Raw genomic sequence first — 21,189 nt, 5'->3', positions numbered from 1 at the left:
GATATCTTGAAATTGTTCTTGAAGGATCACTCATGAAATTGATTAGCTTATTATTTTAACTTGATGGTCCAAGGTAACTTTTAAAGAATCACTAGAGTGTAAAGGGCTAAGCAGACAGTGGGGAGAGGAGAGTTGTGGCGGAAGCTGTGAGATAGGTAAGGAGAATCTTTGATACACCTCATGGTGATGGGAGAGCCATTGCAAGGGAGTAACACAAATTAAAATGTAAATCTGTTACCCTTCATTCCCTCCCCATTGCTCGAAGGCTAAAAAAGGAAATCCTTAATTTGGTCCCCAGTGCCCTGCATGGTCTTCTACCACCTATCTCACCAGCATCATCTTGTACCATGCCTCCTTTCCCCACGTAAACATAAAAAGATGGTGAATTGGGATGTAAAGGTGGATTTATTCATTTTTACTTTGCCTGCTATATTGTTATAAATAGGGATTAAGAGACCTCATTCTGGTGACTGGTTGAGAGGAGCCACAAGCAGAACACACTCCCTAACTATACTTTCTGGGCTGGAATTCTGCATTTAGTCTTGACCAACTGTATGGAGATATTTTTCTCTTTAACAGGTTTCTCCTCAAATAAAAATCTATTGTAAACATACGGAAAAGAATGGCAGCGGAAACGCAGACGCTGAACTTCGGGCCTGAATGGTGAGTTTTCAGAATCTCATCCTGTTCGATATTGGATGACTAGCACAGTAGTAGGTGTTTGTGCCCGTGTTGGGGGGTTTATAAAACGTGCATGTTTTTGAGACTTTGCTTTATGTGTCTGCTTGGAAACAGTATAGCTAGTCTAGGAATAAATTATATTTGCTTAGTGACCACATTTATACTTCATTAAAAAATCTTCCTGTTTTGATTGTGTAATGATAATGGATTTAAAACTCCCCAGAGTCCCACCACCCTAGTAAATTATTTGTGCTTGAGCCCTTATCTAGGTGCATATATAACTTTATATAATTGTAACATTTTTGTGTGTGTATGCTTTCTGCTACAGTGTTTGTTTGTGAGGGCTATTCATATACTCATTTGAAAAAATAGTTTTTATTAAATTATTATTTGAGTTTTATTTTATTGATGGGCTAGGCAGGTGATCCAGAATTACACTGGCTATTAACATCCCATTTAGGATCGGGTTAGCATTTCCATAATAATTAATTGACCTTTGAGTCTCTTACAGATATGTTTGGACCCCGAATATGAAATTCTCATGGAATTTTGAGATCCATCACCTTGTAGTGTGACTTTTTCCCCCCTTCTTCCTTTCCCCCCGAAGTTGGTGATTGAAGATCCTCTCATCAGTGGCGTGAATAATGATAGTTGCTTTTTCCATTCAAACGTTGAACCAGAGGCAGTATATAAAATAGATAAATTGGAATAGTCTCTTAAATATTCTTGTTTGTTTAGGTGGTGGTGGTTTGATAAATGATCCAGACTTCCTGTAGTGACTCCCTATTTGAGGACTCTTATTAACTTACCTTATTATATGCATTTCTTTTTATGTGTATTTCCTAAGTTTTCTTGGCCCTTATAGCTAGCATTTGGAGACTGAGGAGAAATCACTATTTGAAATTCTAAGAACTGATGCAACTTATGTACTTTGGGAGTTTATTTTGGAAATGTTGCCCTAAGTAATTCTGCACCTTTTTTAGTTCTTATTATTACCAAATCAATATATACTTCTTGAAAAATTAGAAATTACAAGTAATCCAGAAGAAGATATAATCACCATAATTTCACTGTCCATGGTAACCATTGTAAATAGGTTGGTGTATCTTTCTAGGTAGTTTTGTGTATGCTTATTTGTGTAAATGTACATTTATTTTCACAAAAATGGGATCATACTGTACATTCCGTTTTGTAACCTGCATTTAAAAAAGAACCACATCAGCAATATCTTTTTTTATCAATAAATATTTCCTGTTACTTTAAATGGTTGCATTGTATGGATGTACCATCATTTTATTCAACTAGTCTTCTAGATGCAGCACATACAGGCTGCTCTCAGTTCTTCATTATTATAAAAATATCGTTGATGAACATTCTTGGAGCTAAAACTTTATTCACATCTTACCAGGTGGCTTTAAATTCGTATAGCCCACTTTGTAAAGCATTTTGTGTGCAGCTTCTCTGCCTTCATCTAGAATTTGTAACTGCTGCTCTTTTGTATTTACACAGTCTCTTGTCTCTTTCTTTGTAAAAACATGATTAAAATTGTCAGCTAATTTAAGGTAGTTTTTTTTTTTTCTTCCAGTATCTCTCTATTAAGAAATAACAATGAGAGACAGTACCAGGAATTTAGCTAAAACAAAAGGAAAAAAATGCACTCCTGGTGATTGTTTTAGAATCATTACACATTTAACTTCATGCTGAATGGGTTGACAAACTACGGCCACGGGACTGTAAAGTTTTGTTGAAACACAGCCACGCTCATTTGTTTCCATAGTATCTGGCTGTTTTCACACTGGTGGCAAGGTTGAGTAGTTACAGCAGAGGCCATCTGGCTCAAAAAGCTTAAATATTTACTCTCTGGCCATTTACAAAAAAAAGTTTGCTGGCCCCTGTCCTAAACCATGGGTTCCCAAAGTCATTTCAGTGAGTCATTGACCCAGTCTATCAGTAGCGTCTTACACATCCTTTTCATCGGTACTCTGAAGTTTTGTTTGATGGTGTTTTATTTGATCAGCCCAGTGTTTTACACAAAATTTGAATTGACGTAGCTTTAGCAGAGGAAAGTTACCAGTCCCATGCTTAAGCAGTAGCTTTACCTAACTGTTACCTCTGTTACCCTGCAGGCATTAGAATTTAGGAGCCTTCCCTTAGTCACCTGAAATGCTGATAAACTGAGGAGCAAAGGTCTAAGTAGGCACACTGCCTTCTTTGCACCATCTTTCAAAATTTCTTCTGGCAAAGGGAATATATGAGACCTTGAAGTAACTCAGGTAACCCTGATCTAGAAGTATGAATGGAGACTGCCGCTGTGTTTTTTCTGCATGTAACATTACATTCATTGTGAAACTTGAGGTAAGGAGCTGTGTCCAGAATAACTTGAGAATCAAAGTTTAGAGTGATTACGCTGAATCTGTGTGTAACTGAACCATACAGAAACATTTAGGGATACTGTATTCTTTCTACTAAGGTCATCATTTTTATAATGATGTAAAACATAATGTTCAGTAAGTGATGTAAAAGGAAGAGATTTATTTGACAGTAGTGAAGATGGGAGAGCATTGAAAATTGTGCTAGGGACAGACCATGAATGACCATAAGCATGGACTTTTTAAGGTAGGTCTGGAAGAATCATTAGGTCTTAGTGTATCTTTATATTTAGGATAAAGAAATGTATTATGTAATTACCAAAGCAGTTTTTAAAAGAGTGAGATAGATTTAATGGAGGAGTAAATCATTTTTTAGGTATAAAACAAGGGTCACTTTAAAACTTTACTCAAATATTACCACCTTAGATGTTTTCTGACCACCTGTATAACAACTGCCCTTACTCCCTACCTCCCTTTTCCTGTTTAATTTTTTTCTTCATGGTCTATATCAAAATATAACATGCCAAATATTTTACTTATTTTCTTTATTATTTATATTCCATCCTCCAGCCCCCACTAGACTGTGCGCTCCTTCGAGGGCAAGTACTTTGGTCTCGATTTTGTACTGTTTGTTCATTGCTGTATCTCCAGTGCCTGGCACATAGTAGGTACTCAATAAATATTTGTTAAATGAATGAGTGAATTGTTGGAAAGGAAAGTTTTTAACTTGCTATTGTCAGTATGTATACACATCCTTGAACAGTTCTTTTTGTGTTGCTGATTACTCCTTTGGAGTAATATCTTAGAAATGGAATTATTAAATCAAAAGTTTAATTGTTAAGGCTTTGGATGATATATGGACAGACTGACCACAAGAAGGATTATATGAATTTAATTCCCATCCCCTGTCTGTTTACTTCACCCTTGACAGAACACAGAGTACCACCTTGAAGAAAAAATTTTTTTAGTTCTAAATCTAGTAGATTTAGGATTTTAAAGAATTTTTTTGTTGTTAGTCCCAGTAGTAAAATAATTCACGCTCATTCCATAAAACCTTGGAGGAAGCAGTAGTACAAAAGGAGAAAGAAAAGATCTAAATTACCCTTAATCATGCCACTCAAAGGACCATTGTTAATATTTTGGTTTGTATCCTCATATTCTTTCTTGTTTGCAAATAATTGTATACTTCAAGACATTTTTAAAAAGCAAGACAAATTCATTGTAACTTGCTTTATTTTGGGATTTTTACTTATTTATTATTTTTATTTTGAGCGTTCAAAATCTACTTAGATAAGTCTGGATAATAAAGGAATTTATTATAGCGGAATGAATAATTGCAGACAGTTACCTGGCTTTATGGGGAAGGAGCCTCATTTGGGGTATTTCTGTCTCATCTCCATGGCCTTAAGGAAGTTTCCCCAGGTCTTTCCTTGCAAAAATGAATGAGGCACTTTTGTTTTTCCCAAAGCACTTTGTTTAGACCTGTGTTAAAGTAGTTATGACCTTGTACTGTGTCTCTTTATATGTGTTTACCTTACTCAGAAAAGAACTAATTCCATTAAGAAAGGCACTGTATTTCTCAATTTTGGTAAGTCCATTGTTTAGCTAGTGTAGGTACTTAGTAAATAAATATTGAATGATTCAAATCTTAGGGTGGGGGATATGGGGGCAAGAGAATTCAAACCTGAGATTGCTAGGTTACTATTCATGATCTTTGTGGAATTGTGGAGAAAATGAGAGATGTTCTAGGGGATGGAATGCATTAATAGTCCCAGTTTGCAAAAAGAGTAAAAGATAACTGTCATCTGAAGGAATGGTAAATTAGATGTTATCCTAGGGTGTATTTTAGAAGAGAATATTAAAAGTTGTTTAGAAAACATTTTATCAAGTGCCTCATATGTTTTATGTCTTGGGTTAGGTGCTGAGGCAACAAGGATAAAGGACATGGTACCTACTTTTGAATTATTTAGTGGGGAAGCTGACACTAAATAATTTCACAGTAATGTCAGTGCTGTAAAGGGAGTATAATGCCAGTACAGGATATTCAGCTGCTCATTTGATGCCTGTAGGCATCTCATCCTTCATAGTTTTCCAAAACTGAACTTATGAATTTTGCTCTTTTAAATTTCTTCTTTTATTTCATCTTAATACCACAGTGTGCCCCTTTCCTCAAGCCAGAAGTCTTGGAGTTATCCTGGATATTTTCTTTTACTTCTGTATCCCTATGTCTATTCCACCACAATGTTGGGTCAATTCTACCTCTAAAATATCTCTTGAATCCATTCATTTCTTTCCATCTTCATTGCCTCTACCCTAGTGTAAGCCAGCATCATCTCTGACATAAACTATAAGGAGTGGCCTTCTGATGTTACCCGGCTTCCATTCTTTCTTCTAATTGCTCTCCCCACTGCAGCCAAAGTAATCTTAAAATGTAAATTGGATCAAGTTTTCTCCAGAATCCTTCACTAGCTCTCTATTTGTATGACTGTTTATTAGCTTTTTTTCCCACTAGACAGTTAGTTCCATGAACATTGGGCAGATACTTGTGTGTAGATTTCTCTCCTTTCCCTCCTACCACTCTCTTTCCAACCCCCATCCTCCTCCTTGTCTCTGTTCTTTTCCTTTCCTCCTTTCCACTTAATCTGTCTGCTTCCAGGCAGTCCCCTCCACACCCCAGGTGAAAAAATACTAGATTAGAAAAAATATTCCAGATAGAAAAGGCATGTGTAAAGACAAGGGGACAGGAAAGTGTAGGTTTAAGAGGGGAATTCCAAGACATTTGCCTTTACTGTAATGTGAAGTGTGGGAGAGAAGAGCTTACAGGTAGCCCTTTTATGTTAAGAAGCTTTGGATTTTATTTGATCATTGTGTACCAGTGAAGAATTGTTGAGCAGGGAGTGTTTTATTCAGATTTGCATTTGAAATAAATAACTGGTAGTAGTGTGGAGGATGGACTATGACTAATTAAGTTTAGGATGCCGCTGCAGCAGTCGAGGTAAGAAATAAAAGTGTGAACAATAATAGGTTACTTGATCAGGGGATGGTTTGAGAGATACAGGATTTAAAACTGGTGGGATGTTGTACTTGGTTATGGGAGATGGATAGAAGGTGAGGAGTAAAGGATGATTTCCATACTCTTAATCCAGTGGCTGAGTAGATGGTGGTATCCTTACTTGCCTTTGGGAATACAGGTGATGAAGGAGGTTGGGATGAATAAACTGATAAGTAGGGTGTTGGATATGATAAACTTTAAGGGCTGTGAGTGGTTGAATAAGAAAACCCTACTCTCTAGTGAAGAGTCAGAGCTGGAATTGAGAATTCTGAACTTACACAGAAGTGCTTTTTGATTCGTGTGTCTTCACACATCTACATTGAAATTCTAAATTACTTTTTTAAGCTGAAGTTTGGATTTTGGACAACAGTTAACAAGTGAGGACTGTGGAGTACCGGGAGGCTTTTAGACAGCCCTGCTGCTGCTACCTATCAGTTACTACTAGTACTGCTAGGAGTGGCACTGGGCCTCCTGTGTTAAACAGATCTCCATATGGCTAGAGGAAGATGAAGATGATAAGGGTAGAGAAATTTCACTTGGGCCTGGTGTTGAGGTTACTGAACTTTCTAGAGCAGTGGAGTGGTAGGGGAGAAGCCAGGTTGCGCTGGGTTTTGAAGTGATTGGGAAGTGAGAATGTGGAGATGTCTCTGAAATGAAGAGGAAAGATGACCAGTGCTGCATAGGTAGAGGGGGATGCTACATTAGAGGAGTTTTAAACAAATCACTATGAGGTATATTTAGAGATGAGGGGAAAGCCAATAGGGAAGGGTTGAATTTCTAAGAGAGGGTTGTATGGCGCAAGATCCTAGAGGAGTTAAAGGTCACTGGTGGATTTTTAGGGAGAGACATTATCCACATATGTTTTAGCTTTTCCAGATATCTGTAGGTGAAGGAAGACTTGGGATAGGGTTTGTTAATTATTTAGTATAGCACAGCCATTATCCTGATTCAGGCTACCATCTTCTCCAAGTTTGAATTACTCTCAGCCTGCCTTGGTCTGTTCTCTTCACAGTAGCTAGAGGAATCTCTTGAGTATGCATTCTGGTCGTGTTACTTTTTAGGTCTGGTGCCTATAAGAAGTGTTCGGTTCACAGGCATGGAAAGCCGGTGGGGTTTGTGGGTGTATTTGAAACCTTGTGAGGAGCAGATGAAATTAGGGATGTTGGGGAGTGAGAGGGAAAGTCTCTGGTGAGATGAAATAACTGCAAATACTGGGATGATTTTCACTTGGAAGAGCGCTTAGATGTGCCCTCTAGTGGTAGAAACTCTTGGGGAGCATATTTATTGACTCAGTATAAGAAAGATATTTTAAAATTATATATTAATTATATATATATGTATATATATTTAAAATTATTTTTTGGCAGAATAAACTGTGGCTATTTTAAATAAAAATTTGGAAAGATTTTGGTCTTTTTAGTCATAAAAACCTAGTTTTGGACTCTGTTCTGCTGGTGGTGATTGTGGGCAAATTGCTTAACTCCTTGGCTTCATTTTTCTCATCTGTTATATCGGGGTTGTTGTGGAACTTAAATGGGGTAATGTATGTGTAACGTTCCCAGCTTCAGTTCTTAGTGGATATTAATTCCACTTTCTCAGGAAAGAGCTCAAATGTACATGAATTTGACACAAACCACTGTACCGGAAGGTCCTTCAGCAGTGGTTGGATCACTCCTTTGTGGGCATGTTGTTTTCTTACTGGTTTGTTTAACTTGTCTTGTAGGAGTTAGACTCAGTGACCTCTGAGTCCAAGAATAATTGGAAAGAAAATTGAAAGACCAACCCAGTAGCAGTGAACACTGCTAGCACCCAGATTGTGTCTTAATATATATATTACTAAAGAGGATCAGACTCCCTGGTGAAATGGTGATTCTAAGTCTGAGGCAAGAAATAAGCTGATTTGGGAACATTTGACATACCAGATAGAAAAGAAGCTGTTAAAGACTACTAGGGTTGGGTCAGAAGGACTTGGGAGCCAACCTGAAGCCTCTCCCACTGGGCAAATATGAGATAGTTTGAGTATTGCTAAGAATAATTGCAGTGAACTGAAATACATTAATAAAAAATAATTTGTTACTACTGGAGGATGTTAGTGAACCAAGTCATTATTTTGAAAATTAATAAGTGAAAAGGAAGAATGAAGGCTTTTTCCTTCCTTTCTTACATGAGCTATAATCCTCTTAGGTAATACCAAATAGTGTAAGAGGGAAGTTTCTCTTTGTAGAACTGTTCAAGCTAGCAAATAAAGAAGAAATGATAAAGTCACTTTGCAACCTTAGTGAACTTAAGGATCTAAGCTTTGGTCGTCAGGGACTGCTTAGCCTCGCAAAACCAACCAGGCAGTATGTGTCTCCTGATGGAATAACACACCACCACATGGAAGTAGTCTTGCCAGGTCTGATCAGGACTCTGCATCCAGTCACCAATTTACATGAAATGCAGAGAACAGAGAAACATGTTAAACTATATCACAGGGATAAAATCAGCAAAATCGAGACTTAAAAGAAAAATCCTTATCTTTTAGAGAGAACATTCTGAAATATTTACAGATGAGATAACTTTTCTTCAAAAGATTTTCTCAAAACTTGAAAATAATTTGCCTCAAAAATCTTGAAAGCCAAAGATTTCCTTCAAAATAGTATTAAAGGATGGTTAGATGGTGCTGCAGAAGGAGCAGTATGGATTGGGGACTGGGTGACGGGTACATGGCAGTTTGTTATATTCTTCTTGGTACTTTTATATATGTTCAAAATTGTCCCTAGTAAAACATTAAAAAATAAGTGGAAAGAGAAGACAGAAACATTGAAATAAAAAACAAAACCCTAGAGTCTCACTTTACTAATGCATACTCCTTTTTTTTTGGTATTGCTTTCTACATGTAAGCACATTTTATATATTAACTATGTACATACTGTTTTTTTCTGCCATTTTTGAATAATGTGCAAGTATTTACTATGCTTGGCCTTCACACTTTTTAATGTATAATTTGTAGACCATTCTCCCCTCCCCTTTTTTGTCAATAAAGCTTAGCAATTTGGGGGATATATTTTAATGCTTCTGTTGAATTTTCCTTTGTGCTAAACTACTGCATTGCAGTACCATGGTCCCTTTTACCCTTGTTATCTATTACTTTATAGAACTTTGGGCCACTCCCAGATAATCAGCTACTCCTGATGGTAGTTTTCCCACTTGCTAGTTGATGCAGTGCGGCAGTACGATCATACTCTTGCCATTTTTTTGCTGAGGTTCTCCCCCGCACCCCGCTCCTTTTTAAAATAAAAACATCTTATTATAAAATTAAAATGTTTCTCTTTTCCCAGTTCCATTCCTTAGAGGCAGCTGCTATTATCAGCTCGAAGTATATTTTTACTTTTTTTTTTCTTAGTAAATATGGCTTTTATATTTTTTCTCCTTGTACTGCACTTTTTTCACTGCATTTTTAAATTCTCTACACCAATCACTAATTGCTTTCATTAAAAGTGAATTATGAAATATTGTGGGCATATATAAAAGTATTATCTTTTTTATAAGCTTCTGTATTTTGCTTTTTCTTTTGTGTAGCATACTTTGTTAAATATTAGCAAATCATTCTTTGAAGTGGCTGTTCTAGTTTATAATCCCACAAATACTACTTGAGAATTTACATTGTTTTTCATCCTTACCAACAACTGGTATTGTCAGATTTATTAATTTTTATTAATCTAGTGGGTGTAAGGTGATATATGACTTTTGTTTTAATTATATGTTATTTTTATAGTTTGGAAAAAGGTGTCCCCATCTCACCCCCTAAGCTTCTCACAGACATGCCACGATACTTTCTAAGTTAAGGAATTTTCAAATGGTTGTCTAGTTATTTCTCAATGAACTGTTTTCTTAGTGAGCTATTACAGCAGGTTGTATTAGAGCTAAAATCTTGGATACTTTGAGATAATGGGGTTTTTTTTCTTTTTTCTTTTATAAAATTTTTATAGTATATTATATGAAAATAAAAAGTCCTTACTGCCAGAATATTTGACACTTCATTTTATATTCTGTCTACTATTTTAGGCTCCGAGCTCTGTCCAGTGGTGGGAGTATTACATCCCCTCCTCTTTCTCCAGCATTGCCGAAGTATAAATTAGCAGACTATCGTTATGGCAGAGAAGAAATGTTAGCACTTTTCCTTAAAGACAACAAGGTAAGAAAGTAGGAAAGAGTTCAGAATTATGAATAAGATTTCAGGTTATGTACAGTTATGTGCTGATATATGAAACAGCCATGGTTTTTCTCTCTACCTTTTTTTTTCCTGCTTTGAAACCTGCAGTAGTTTACAGAGGCTCTTCTAAATGTTTATTTTTTTAGAGAAGACCTAACATTTCATTACAGGAGTAGAAAGCTTCATGAAAACAGGAGAGTAGTCAGGACTTAATGCTTTGTCTAACTAATTTCCTCTTAACCTCTATTTCTATCCCAGTATGATGGCTGAGAAGGAAGAATTTTTCTCTTCTCTCTTTATTGCATCTCTTATTCTTCTTTCCAGTTAGAAGTTAGGAGTGAGAAGGGCAGATGCTTCTCTTGTTCTTTTCTTTTGAGTTAAATATAAAATTTTCAGTGGGGACAAAATCTTAAAATGTGACACCACATTTGTGTTACTTATAAATGATCAACACTCAAACAGTATAAGATACACTTCTTTTTTTTTAAACATCTTTATTGGAGTATAATTGCTTTACAATGGTGCGTTAGTTTCTGCTTTATATAAAATACACTTTCATTACCTGACTAGTGAGAAATAACATTTTCTATTTTTTAAGTATACTTTGTTTTTAATTTTATGGATTAAGAATCAAATTTTAATGATGGTTGCTTAGGACAGATACAGTTGCTTGTAAAACTCTCCTTACCACCTTGTGCTTTGAGTTAAATGTGCACTCTGGAATACCAGAGTCAGTGCTGTATATCAAATCTGAGAGTGGTCGTCTGATGGGAGGACAGGGAGAGTGGCTGGGGTTTTTAATGTTTGACCCTTTCAGAATATTAATTGTGTCTGAATAAGCTTTAATCTGTATTTTTAATCATCAGCAACAGGTGAATCAAAGAATATTTTCTTGTTTTATCTTCTTGTAATTGGAGGGATAGCATTAATCTCTTGGTCATATGTTTGGTCAAACAGATACCTTCAGACCTTCTGGATAAAGAATTTCTGCCTATCCTACAGGAGGAACCCCTGCCGCCGTTGGCTCTTGTACCCTTTACAGAAGAAGAACAGGTTTGTGTCTACCTTTGAGCGTCAGTCAAACCCTTGTTCCTTCCCACTGAGGCATGAAAATGTGAAGTTCCTACTTAGGCGCTAAGGAGTGTCCTCCATTCCCCCCAGATCTGCTTCCTTCTTACTCTTTTCTTGGTGTTTGGATGCCTCTCTCAGTTGACTAGATTCTGCTTTAGATCTGAAGCTGTTGAGTGTAAGGAGATGGATTTGAGTAGAGAGAAAGAGTTATTTTTTGAGGGAGAGGGCCTTCTTTTCAGAAACGTAGTTTTTCAGTTCTGCAAAACATGAATTCTCACCAATTTTTTACCAGTTCTTACCATTAAAGGAAAATGTAGATCTTCAGCTTACAATGTGCTTAAAAATGTGCTCTTCTGTCACCAATTTTTTCTTTTTTAATAAATTTATTTATTTTTGGCTGCGTTGGGTCTTTGTTGCTGCACATGGGCTTTCTCTCGTTGCGGCGAGCAGGGGCTACTCTTCGTTGTGGTGCGCAGGCTTCTCTTTGCGGTGGCTTCTCTTTGTTGTGGAGCACGGGCTCTAGGCATGCGGGCTGCAGTAGTTGTGGCCCTGTCACCAGTTTTTTAAATGATATTGTGAGAAAGTTAGAGTTTTGGGCTGGAAAGTAGCACATTTTGTGTTTGTCGTTTTATAGTGTACTAAGTGAATACAGCACAGTTGTATGCTACAGAATCAGTACACAAAAGTCAGTTGTATTTCTGTATACCAGCAATGGACAGTTCACAGAGGAAATTAAGAAAACAATTCCATTTACAGTAGTATTAAAAACAAAATACTTGGTTGGACTCCCCTGGTGGTGCAGTGGTTAAGAATTTACTTGCTGTGCAGGGGATACGGGTTTGATCTCTAGTCAGGGAAGATCCCACATGCTGCGGGGCACCTAAGCTCTCGAGCCACAACTGCTGAGCCCATGCACCAAAACTGCTGAAGCCTGTGCGCCCTAGAGCCCAAGCGCCACAACTAATGAGCCCAAATGCCGCAACTACTGAACCCCGCGTGCTCTAGGGCCTGTGACCCGCAACAAGAGAAGCCACTGCAATGAGAAGCCTGTGCACTGCAACGAAGAGTAGCCCCCGCTGGCCGCAACTAGAGAAAGCCCACGTGCAGCAACGAAGATCCAACACAGCCAAAAATAAAAAAACAAAATACTTAAGAATAAGGAGGTATAAAACTTTTACATAAAAAGTATAAAACACTGTTGAAAGAAATTAAAGGCTAGATAAGTGGAAAGGCATCAGCATTTATTAAGCCATGGAAGACTTAATATTGTTAATCGATCTACTGTCAGTACAATCCCCATCAAAATCCCAGTGGCTTTTGGGGTAGAAACTGACAAGCTGATCTTAAAATTCATGTGGAATTGCAAGGGACCCTAAGTAGTTAAAACAATTTTGAAAAAGAAGAACAAAGCTGGGGACCTATACTTCCAGTTTCAGAACTTACTACAAAGCTACAGTAATCAAAACTGTGGCTTAAGGATAGACATATAGATCAGCTGATTAGAATTGAAAGTTTGGAAATAAAAGCAAATCGCTCCATACTGCTAAATTGTTTTCAAGAAACTTTGTATGAGGATATTTCTTTTGTTTCACTGCTGCCATACCTGTAGCATTTTACCATTACTTCTGCCACGTTCAGTATTTTTATTTATTAATTAATTATTTTGAATAAGCAATAAATCATATGGTTTAAAAATCAAAATTTACAGAACAGTATATAATAGAAAATCTCTCTCCCATCCTTTCCCCCAACCACCTGTCTCCTTTTCCGAAAGGCAGCCAGTGTTAGCAGCTTCTTGTGTGTTTTTCCAAGTAAATGTGTTTTCCCCCTTTTTGTGCAGGTGATGGTGTATACTAAGCTTTGTTCTATACTTCCAACATTATTTTTATTGAAAAAAATTCTCTGCAGATTTGGATAAAATATTCTTCCATTGTTTTACTTTGCATTTCTTTCCCTAGTGCAGAGTTTCTCAGATGTTTGCATTTATATTTCTTTTAAGTTTTTGTTCTTGTCTTTGCCAGTTTTTCTTTTGGATAGTAATCTTTTTCTTGAGCTAGCCCTCCTGTTAAATTTTCTAAATTTTTAATTGCATTTGATTTCATTTATGATTTTTTTAATGTAGAAGCTAATTTTTTTTTTTTTTTTAAGAAGATGTTGGGGGTAGGCGTTTATTATTTTTGCTGTGTTGGGTCTTCGTTTCTGTGCGAGGGCTTTCTCTAGTTGTGGCAAGCGGGGGCCACTCTTCATCGCGGTGCGCAGGCCTCTCACTATCGCGGCCTCTCTTGTTGCGGAGCACAGGCTCCAGACGCGCAGGCTCAGTAGTTGTGGCTCACGGGCCTACTTGCTCCGTGGCATGTGGGGTCCTCCCAGACCAGGGCTTGAACCCGTGTCCCCTGCATTAGCAGGCAGATTCTCAACCACTGCGCCACCAGGGAAGCCCGAGAAGCTAATTTTTATATAGCTCAGTATACCAGTTTCAATGTTTTGTGATTATTTTTCCAACTGTGTATGAATATTTTTAATAATTTCTTTTTATTTTTCCTTAAATGACTGCCTGGATTTCTTAGAGACTACATGGGCCAGAAAAGCTTTTTAATAAGTAGGGAGGAGGACTTGCTACTAGTTACCAAAACGTGATAGACTTTTAATTAAAAAAAAAAAAAGTAATTGAATCATTCAGAAAAATCCTGTAACATTTCTAAGAAATTGTATTTACTAAGGGCTACACAAATCATTTGAAAAATCAAAAATTATTCAACAAATGCTGCTGGGAACTGTTGGTTAACAATTTGAAAAGGAATAAAGTTAGGTATGCAGTACACCTACACACCAAAATTAGTTCTAGCATGACTAAAGGAGTAACTCTTCATTTTGTTTTTATAATGGAAAAGTTTATCTTAAGGTGTTACGGTCTGGATGCTGTAATTACAAGGGCTTAATGTAAGGATTGGGAAGTTTTCATGGTAATCACAGAAGACCATTGGGGTGCATTTTTGGAAGCATTTAAAAAGGCATCATTGGGCTTCCCTGGTGGTGCAGTGGTTGGGAGTCCGCCTGCCGATGCAGGGGACACGGGTTCGTGCCCCGGTCTGGGAAGATCCCACATGCCGCGGAGCGGCTGGGCCCGTGAGCCGTGGCCGCTGAGCCTGCGCGTCCGGAGCCTGTGCTCCGCAACGGGAGAGGCCGCAGCGGTGAGAAGCCCACGTACCGCACAAAAAAAAAAAAAAAAAGGGCATCATTTAGGAATTCCTGACACTTGGTAGCCTTTTTTGTAAAATATGTTGGAGTAGGACAGTACTTAAAGCTGGCAAAAGGTTCATTAACATTTTGAAGTGTATACTTTGGATGGTCAGGTACCTGTTCAGGAATTGCTTAGATCTTCGTAGACTAGAGTTTTGTATACTTATTCACCCTATTACTCTTGATTGGGGAGGTAAATAATTCTAATAACCTAAAATAGCTTCTTGCTGTATATCTTGGTTCCTGAAGTTACCTGAAGGGAATATTTTATCTTTAAACTGCAAGGTAATTTTCTGCTTGTGCACATTCCCTCACTACCCACGCCCTGCCCCCCCCCACGCCCCAGTACAGTCACACACATATATATACACACATATATATATACATGCATGCATGTGTAAAATATAACTAGGTAAAAGGTTTTCTTAGAACAAAATTAACACTTAAATAAGATCTCCCAGTTGCTCTTTGTTTTGACATTTCCCTGTATGTCTATCACAGTTTGAAAAGCATGACTCTACACATTACACTTGTAATTTAGGTAGCTGCTACCAGATTGGTGTGTTTTATTTATTTGACATCAAAGAAAATCACTTATGCATCGTTGAATAGATAATACATGTGTATACAAAATTCACAAAGTGCATAGAGCGAAAAGCAAGTTTGTGAGTAAACCAGACTCTCGCTACCTATCATTCGTCCTCAGGAATAACCACTGTTTCCATTTTCTTGTGTTCCCTTCCTAGGGTATTTAATACATCTGCAACTGTCTATGCATCTATTCCTTTAAACACACATACACATAAATGGTAGCATACTATGCATACAGTTCTACACTTTACTGTTTTCACCGGAGCATCTATTTGGGAAATAATAACAGATACTTATTTAGCTTTTAATATGTATCAGACACTGTTCTAAACACTTGTTGCTTAATGTGTTAAGTGCTTGCAACAACCCACGAAGTAGATTCCTATTCACATTATATAGATGAGGAAAATGAGGCACAGAGAAGTTGAGTAAAGGAGCCAAAATTCACTCTCAGGCAGTCTAGCCTCTCCATGCTCTTAACTCCAGCTATGCTTTATATCTTTGTATTGATATATTAGGCTGACTGTATGAAATTGTAGCTTTCTGGATCAGAAATGGTTGAATATTAGCCATTTTATATGGTCCACCCTAATAAATAGAGTTGCCTCATTTTTTTTTTAACATGGTTACCCATTTTATTTATTTATTTATTTATTTACTTATTTAATTTTTATGTTTTGGCTGCGCCGCTTGGCATGTGGGATCTTAATTCCCCAACCGGGGATTGAACCCCTGCCCCCTGTAGTGGAAGCTTGGAGTCTTAACCACTGGACCGCCAGGGAAGTTCCAGCCTCATTTTTTTAAACAACTGCACAGAATTCCCTGTATAGATGGCCATGATTTTTAAATTAGCTCCTTTTGGTTGATACTTAGCTGGTTGCCATTTTTGCTTTTACAAATAGCACTGCAGTTAAAATCTTTCTGCTTATGTTATTTTTCACATGTGTAAGAAGAGGAATTGTTGTGTCAAAGGGTATGGACATTTAAATATACTTTGAGAAATTGCCTTCCAGAGATTATACCAGTTTGCACTTTCAGCTGCGATGTGTGAGGATGTATGAAAGCATATGAGAGTTTCCCTGAATGCCGTAGATGGGTGCATTTGAGTTTCATACATGTAATACTTTGGTAATGAGGTGTTCGACAGTGTCAGATCCTGGTATACATAATACAGTTAGCTCTGACCTCTGTTTTTTTAATTTTAGAATATATTAATCTAGATTTTGGGGCTTCATAGTCTTGCTTAATTGTGATCCCAGAGGCATTATTCAGTAACTCCACTGGTTACTCTGTGTTAAAAGGTAAATTAATGCATTTGTTTCAACATTTTTTTTTTTAAGTTATATTAAAAAATAGTTTGAAATAAGTACTAATCAAGTTTGGTATCTGCCTCTAGTTTTTAGTTATCAATTACATTTTAAGTCTTCAGTGTTGAAGTTACTTGATGATATGATTATATACCTATAAAAGTCAAAGGAAAAAACTTCCATTGATAAGTTTCTAAAATTTATCTGAACAAATTGTATTGAATGCAGTTCTGAAAAAGACAAGTAATGACAGGTAATGAGGAGAAAATGAGCCATATATTAAAACAAGAAGTTCAGAAATGAAAGTGGAAGTTTTAAAAACCAATTACATGTTGATTTCTTCAAAAGAGGTGTAGACATCACATTTCAATTGATCTTGAATCAGAACAGCAAATCAGGACTTCACAGTGGAAAACAATTTGGACTTAAAATATTAGTTGAATTGCAGGATTCTATTTCCCTGTGATTTAGGTAGCTGCTTCCAGATTGGTGTGCTCTTAAGCCTCACTTCTTGCCCCTTTGCCAGGAGGGCCCTTGGCTACAGCCATGCTGAAGTTGGTTTTGCTACACTGTTACCACACCTGCATTTTTGCACAGATGTCTATTAGGTTCTAAGTTTATAGAAAGTATTCAGGTAAGGATATATTCCAACATTTTCTGAGTTTAGAACTCTCGTACGCAATTCTCCTTCAAATGCCCAGGATTTTGATATCTTATAGATCATTTTTCAATATTTTTATAATTGCTTCTTGCTTTACCTTTTCCTAACTTCTGTATATTCCATTTATCCAGAAGTATCAACAAAACATATTTTTGAATCCCAGACCTCCTGTCTTCCTGTGTCCCGCTTCATGTTTGAAGGATGCCCACCCGCTGCTGTTGTTGTATTTGACCCTTTTCCAGATTGACTGTGGGTGCAAGTGCAGGCTAAAGACCAAGCGATTGGGATTTTGTTTATTTTTTTCAAACATTCTCTCCCGCTACCCGTTTAGATGGTTGATCTTATGTAGGTTCTTACTTTGCCCTTCCCCATTCACCCCTGATACCTGTCATTCTATTAAATACTAGTTGGAGTTGCTAATTCACAGTGGTGAGCAGAATGAGGCAAAATGATCATTTTTTTCTTTATCATACTGTTGATTCAGACCTTTTGCGACTCCCTGTCATTTCCACCTTTCTGTAGTTAAGGGACCCTTTCAAACCAGATCTCTTTTACCGAGTATTCTGTATGTATTATGATGCGTAAATATCCTGTCTGCTTCCGGATACATACAGCATTTAGAGTTTGTCTGCTGAATATTTCCTCACAGAACCTAACATAGTGTAAGGCATTGGTTGTTAATGTTTGTTGATCTGAAATGTTAATTTGAAATTTTCAGCTAAAATCAGGTTTTGGAGCATCTTAGTGGGTCATGTAGTGATTGTTTCCCATTTCTAGTAGTCATTAAGTGCCATTTTATAGATGCAGTGGGAGATGGCCAGGAACAACATGCAGTTTTATTTGTTTTATTCATTTTTTTCTTTCTCTCTTTTTTGGCAGAGAAACTTTTCCATGTCTGTAAACAGTGCTGCTGTCCTGCGACTGACAGGACGAGGAGGAGGAGGCACAGTGGTGGGGGCTCCTAGAGGTCGGAGTTCTTCAAGAGGGCGAGGTGAGCTTTCATGTGAAGCAAGTAATGGTGGAGAGAGAGGATAGGGAGATCGCTTTAAAAATACTTTGATATTTGGTTTTTAAAAGACTGCTCTTTGACATTAATTGCCTAATAAATGTCCTGAACATTTGTTTTCTGAACTGTTTCTCAGCGTATCTATTCCACAACCTCTGATTTGGAGTAGAGGAGGGTAATTCTAGCTTAAGAGATTTGAGTGTGAATGATTCTAGATGGTCCTAGTTATCTTTGGCAAATATCCATTATCCTCATCCCCAGGGGACCTTACACTTTGAGAGCCAGAGCTCCCTGAAGTGCCTTGGCTGCTGGAATGGCACCCAAGTCCCTGCCAGGCCTCTGTGACACAGGGTCTGTGCCATATAAGGCTGTGTGCCAGGAGTGTCCCCAGCCAGAGAGAGGCATTTGTAAAAGCTGTCTGATCAATACTAGACCTATTTTAGGGTGTAGAACAACAACAAAAAAATTATGCAGTAATCCTTTATTTAATCTGTAGTTTCATATTGTGTAGATTTGTGTCTTTTCTTGGAAGAATAATTCTTATTTTGATATACTTGTTCTTTGATATCTGCTCCCTATTTGGGGTTCGTTGATCTTCTGCTACTTAAGGGCATTCTTTTTTTGTTTGTTTGTTTTTAAATAAATTTATTTTATTTTGTTTTTGGCTGCATTGGGTCTTTGTTGCTGTGCACAGGCTTTCTCTGGTTGTGGCGCGCGGGGGCTACTCTTCGTTGTGGCGCGCGGGCTTCTCATTGCAGTGGTTTCTCTTGTGGAGCACGGGCTCTAGGTGCGCGGGCTTCAGTAGTTGTGGCACTCGGGCTCAGTAGTTGTGGCTCGCAGGCTCAGTAGTTATGGTGCACAGGCTTAGTTGCTCCGCGGCATGTGGGATCTTCCTGGACCAGGGCTCGAACTCATGTCCCCTACATTGGCAAGCAGATTCTTAACCACTGCGCCACCAGGGAAGTCCCCTTAAGGGCATTCTTAATGTTCGTAATATAAATATTTTACTTGAGCTTTTACTTCTAAGTTGGTTAAATCATAGCAGAAGTGTAAACATACCTTGTAATTTTAAGAGGTGCTTTAGGAAGAATTGGTTGTTGGGAAAAAAGGAGATTTAAGCATGTGTGTGTTGTGTTTCAGAAGGTCCACAGGCCGTTTAGACTCCCATATGCATGCGATTACATTCCATTGGTCCAGAATTCATCTGAGATCTGTGCTTCTCGGTGGTGTGATGATGGTGTTCCGAGGATGGCTGTGGCCTGCTCCTTCTGTGTTTCCTGTGTTTTTCTGCAGTGGGCTGGCAGCGAGGAGAGGTTGCACTTACGCATCTTTGCCGCTAATGCTTTTCAGGGCATGGCATTGAGAGATCTTATGTTAATTAAGAAGTATGGCCCACAAGCAGCTGTTTTTTGTTCCTCAAGCGACCACCAATGTTGTGTATTGCAAATACCAACCAATCTCTGTAAATAGGCTTTAAAAATATTCCATATCAAGAAACTAATGAAGGGTTGATAAATTTCTTGCTGCCTTCTGGTTTCTTTGAAGTGTGTAGGGTTATCCCCATAGGATAGAACTCTTACATTCAGAATTTAAACGGGGCATGTATAAAAGATACTGTGATAAAAGCAGTGACTTAATCAACATTGATGTGAGTGAATGATGTGAAACTAGTCAAATGAATGAACTGACTTGGTGAAAAATACTTCTAACACCACTGTCCCAACTGTGATTCTTTTTAATGGTTTCATAAGACCTTTAATCTGTGGTTTTGTTTTCTTCACTTATTACTTAATTTTAACTTACAGGTTAAATAAATAGTGATTAATGTGGCTTTTTTTTGCACGGGCAGCACTAACATCAGATGATTATCCTGGGCCTTTCCAACTTGAGAAAACTTTGATGTGAAAATCGACTGACTTCCAGACTTCGGAATATCATGAGAACTAGTAAAATTTAAATAAACAAACAGGAAAACAGCATGAATTTGTCATCTTTTTATTTATCTGGTTAAGATGTTCAACAGTAAAGCATATCTACACAACTGTCAGCTACTGTCTTCATCATTATTAAAGGAAGTATATTTTAATCCTCCCAAAGAATAGGGTGAAAACTCAGACAAGAGGACAGTCATTTAAATTTAACTTTATGAAAGATTTACAGTGTTGTATTTACTTGCTCCTCCTCATATGGGGACTACATTTATAGATGATTATGGACCTTGTACTTTGAAGATTGTTCCTTACATTTTACAAGCTGGAAAGCTGTAGAATCTGATTCTTTTTTTGTGCCCACTTATAAAGCTTTAGGCTCATAAGGAGGACCAGTGCCAGTGCTAGTCGTAACTGGCAGAAAATATTTTGTCTGTGGTTTGCTTATTTTTCTGGCAACTTTGGAAGGCTGTTTTTCGTATTCATCTGTTTCCAGAATAAAACACTTTTCCAAGGTGCTATGTACTTAATGGTTTTCTTGAGAAAATTGTTCTCTAAAAGGACAGGGGACTTTTTTTCTTTCACCCTAAAAATCTTGTTGTAGGGGATCACCCCAGTGTAATATAACAGTTTGTATTACACTGTTTTAGGATCTTAAATAAAATGTATGTATTTCCTGAGGATAGAGGTACGAAACTGGACATTGACTTTAAAATGACTTGAAGTTAAGTTGGTACAACTGGAAGGTAACTGGAAGGTAAGATTATTGTAGTTCAGCCCTAGTCCCCACTTCCATTTTACATATGAAGAAATTGATACTTGGAGTAGTTGAGAGGGTATTTATGTACATAAAGTTCTATGCATTATTTTTGTATTCCATAATGTCATATAGAAATACAATTGTATTGAGTCAATTCTTGATGAATTATAACTAAGAAGTAGAAATAGTGCATGGATATTTGAAACAATTATTTAACTCAATTGTATTTAGCTTTGGAATGCATTCATGCTTTTATTCAAGATTCATCATCATTTTTCTTTGGGTGGTTTTATACCGCGGGAGAAGTTGAGCTAGGGATAATGGCTAA

General features: G+C 37.4%; 1 protein-coding gene across 9 annotated transcripts in view; it reads left to right on the top strand.

The window, feature by feature from the left end:
* GIGYF2 (GRB10 interacting GYF protein 2) overlaps positions 1 to 21,189 on the top strand; it is a 126,284-nt gene that overhangs the window by 23,812 nt on the left and 81,283 nt on the right. For 5 of the 9 annotated variants that reach the window (XR_002643793.3, XM_022567985.2, XM_022567984.2 and 2 more), the window contains 4 exons: positions 580 to 663; positions 10,150 to 10,279; positions 11,255 to 11,350; positions 18,047 to 18,158. Coding sequence is in view for 8 of the 9 variants with exons in the window: in XM_022567985.2 (XP_022423693.2) it covers positions 623 to 663; positions 10,150 to 10,279; positions 11,255 to 11,350; positions 18,047 to 18,158 (379 nt within the window). In the remaining variant the exon portion in view is untranslated. The other 4 variants (XM_089916209.1, XM_089916208.1, XM_089916211.1 and 1 more) reach the window with 4 other exon arrangements.

The sequence above is a fragment of the Delphinapterus leucas genome, chromosome 8 (assembly GCF_059928025.1).
Source record: "Delphinapterus leucas isolate spDelLeu-1000000601 "Yukka" chromosome 8, BTC_Dleu_Yukka2, whole genome shotgun sequence".
NCBI classification, from domain to species: Eukaryota; Metazoa; Chordata; class Mammalia; order Artiodactyla; family Monodontidae; genus Delphinapterus; species Delphinapterus leucas.
The sequence above is the reverse complement of the archived record's forward strand: the minus strand, read 5'-3'. Positions and strand labels throughout refer to the sequence as shown.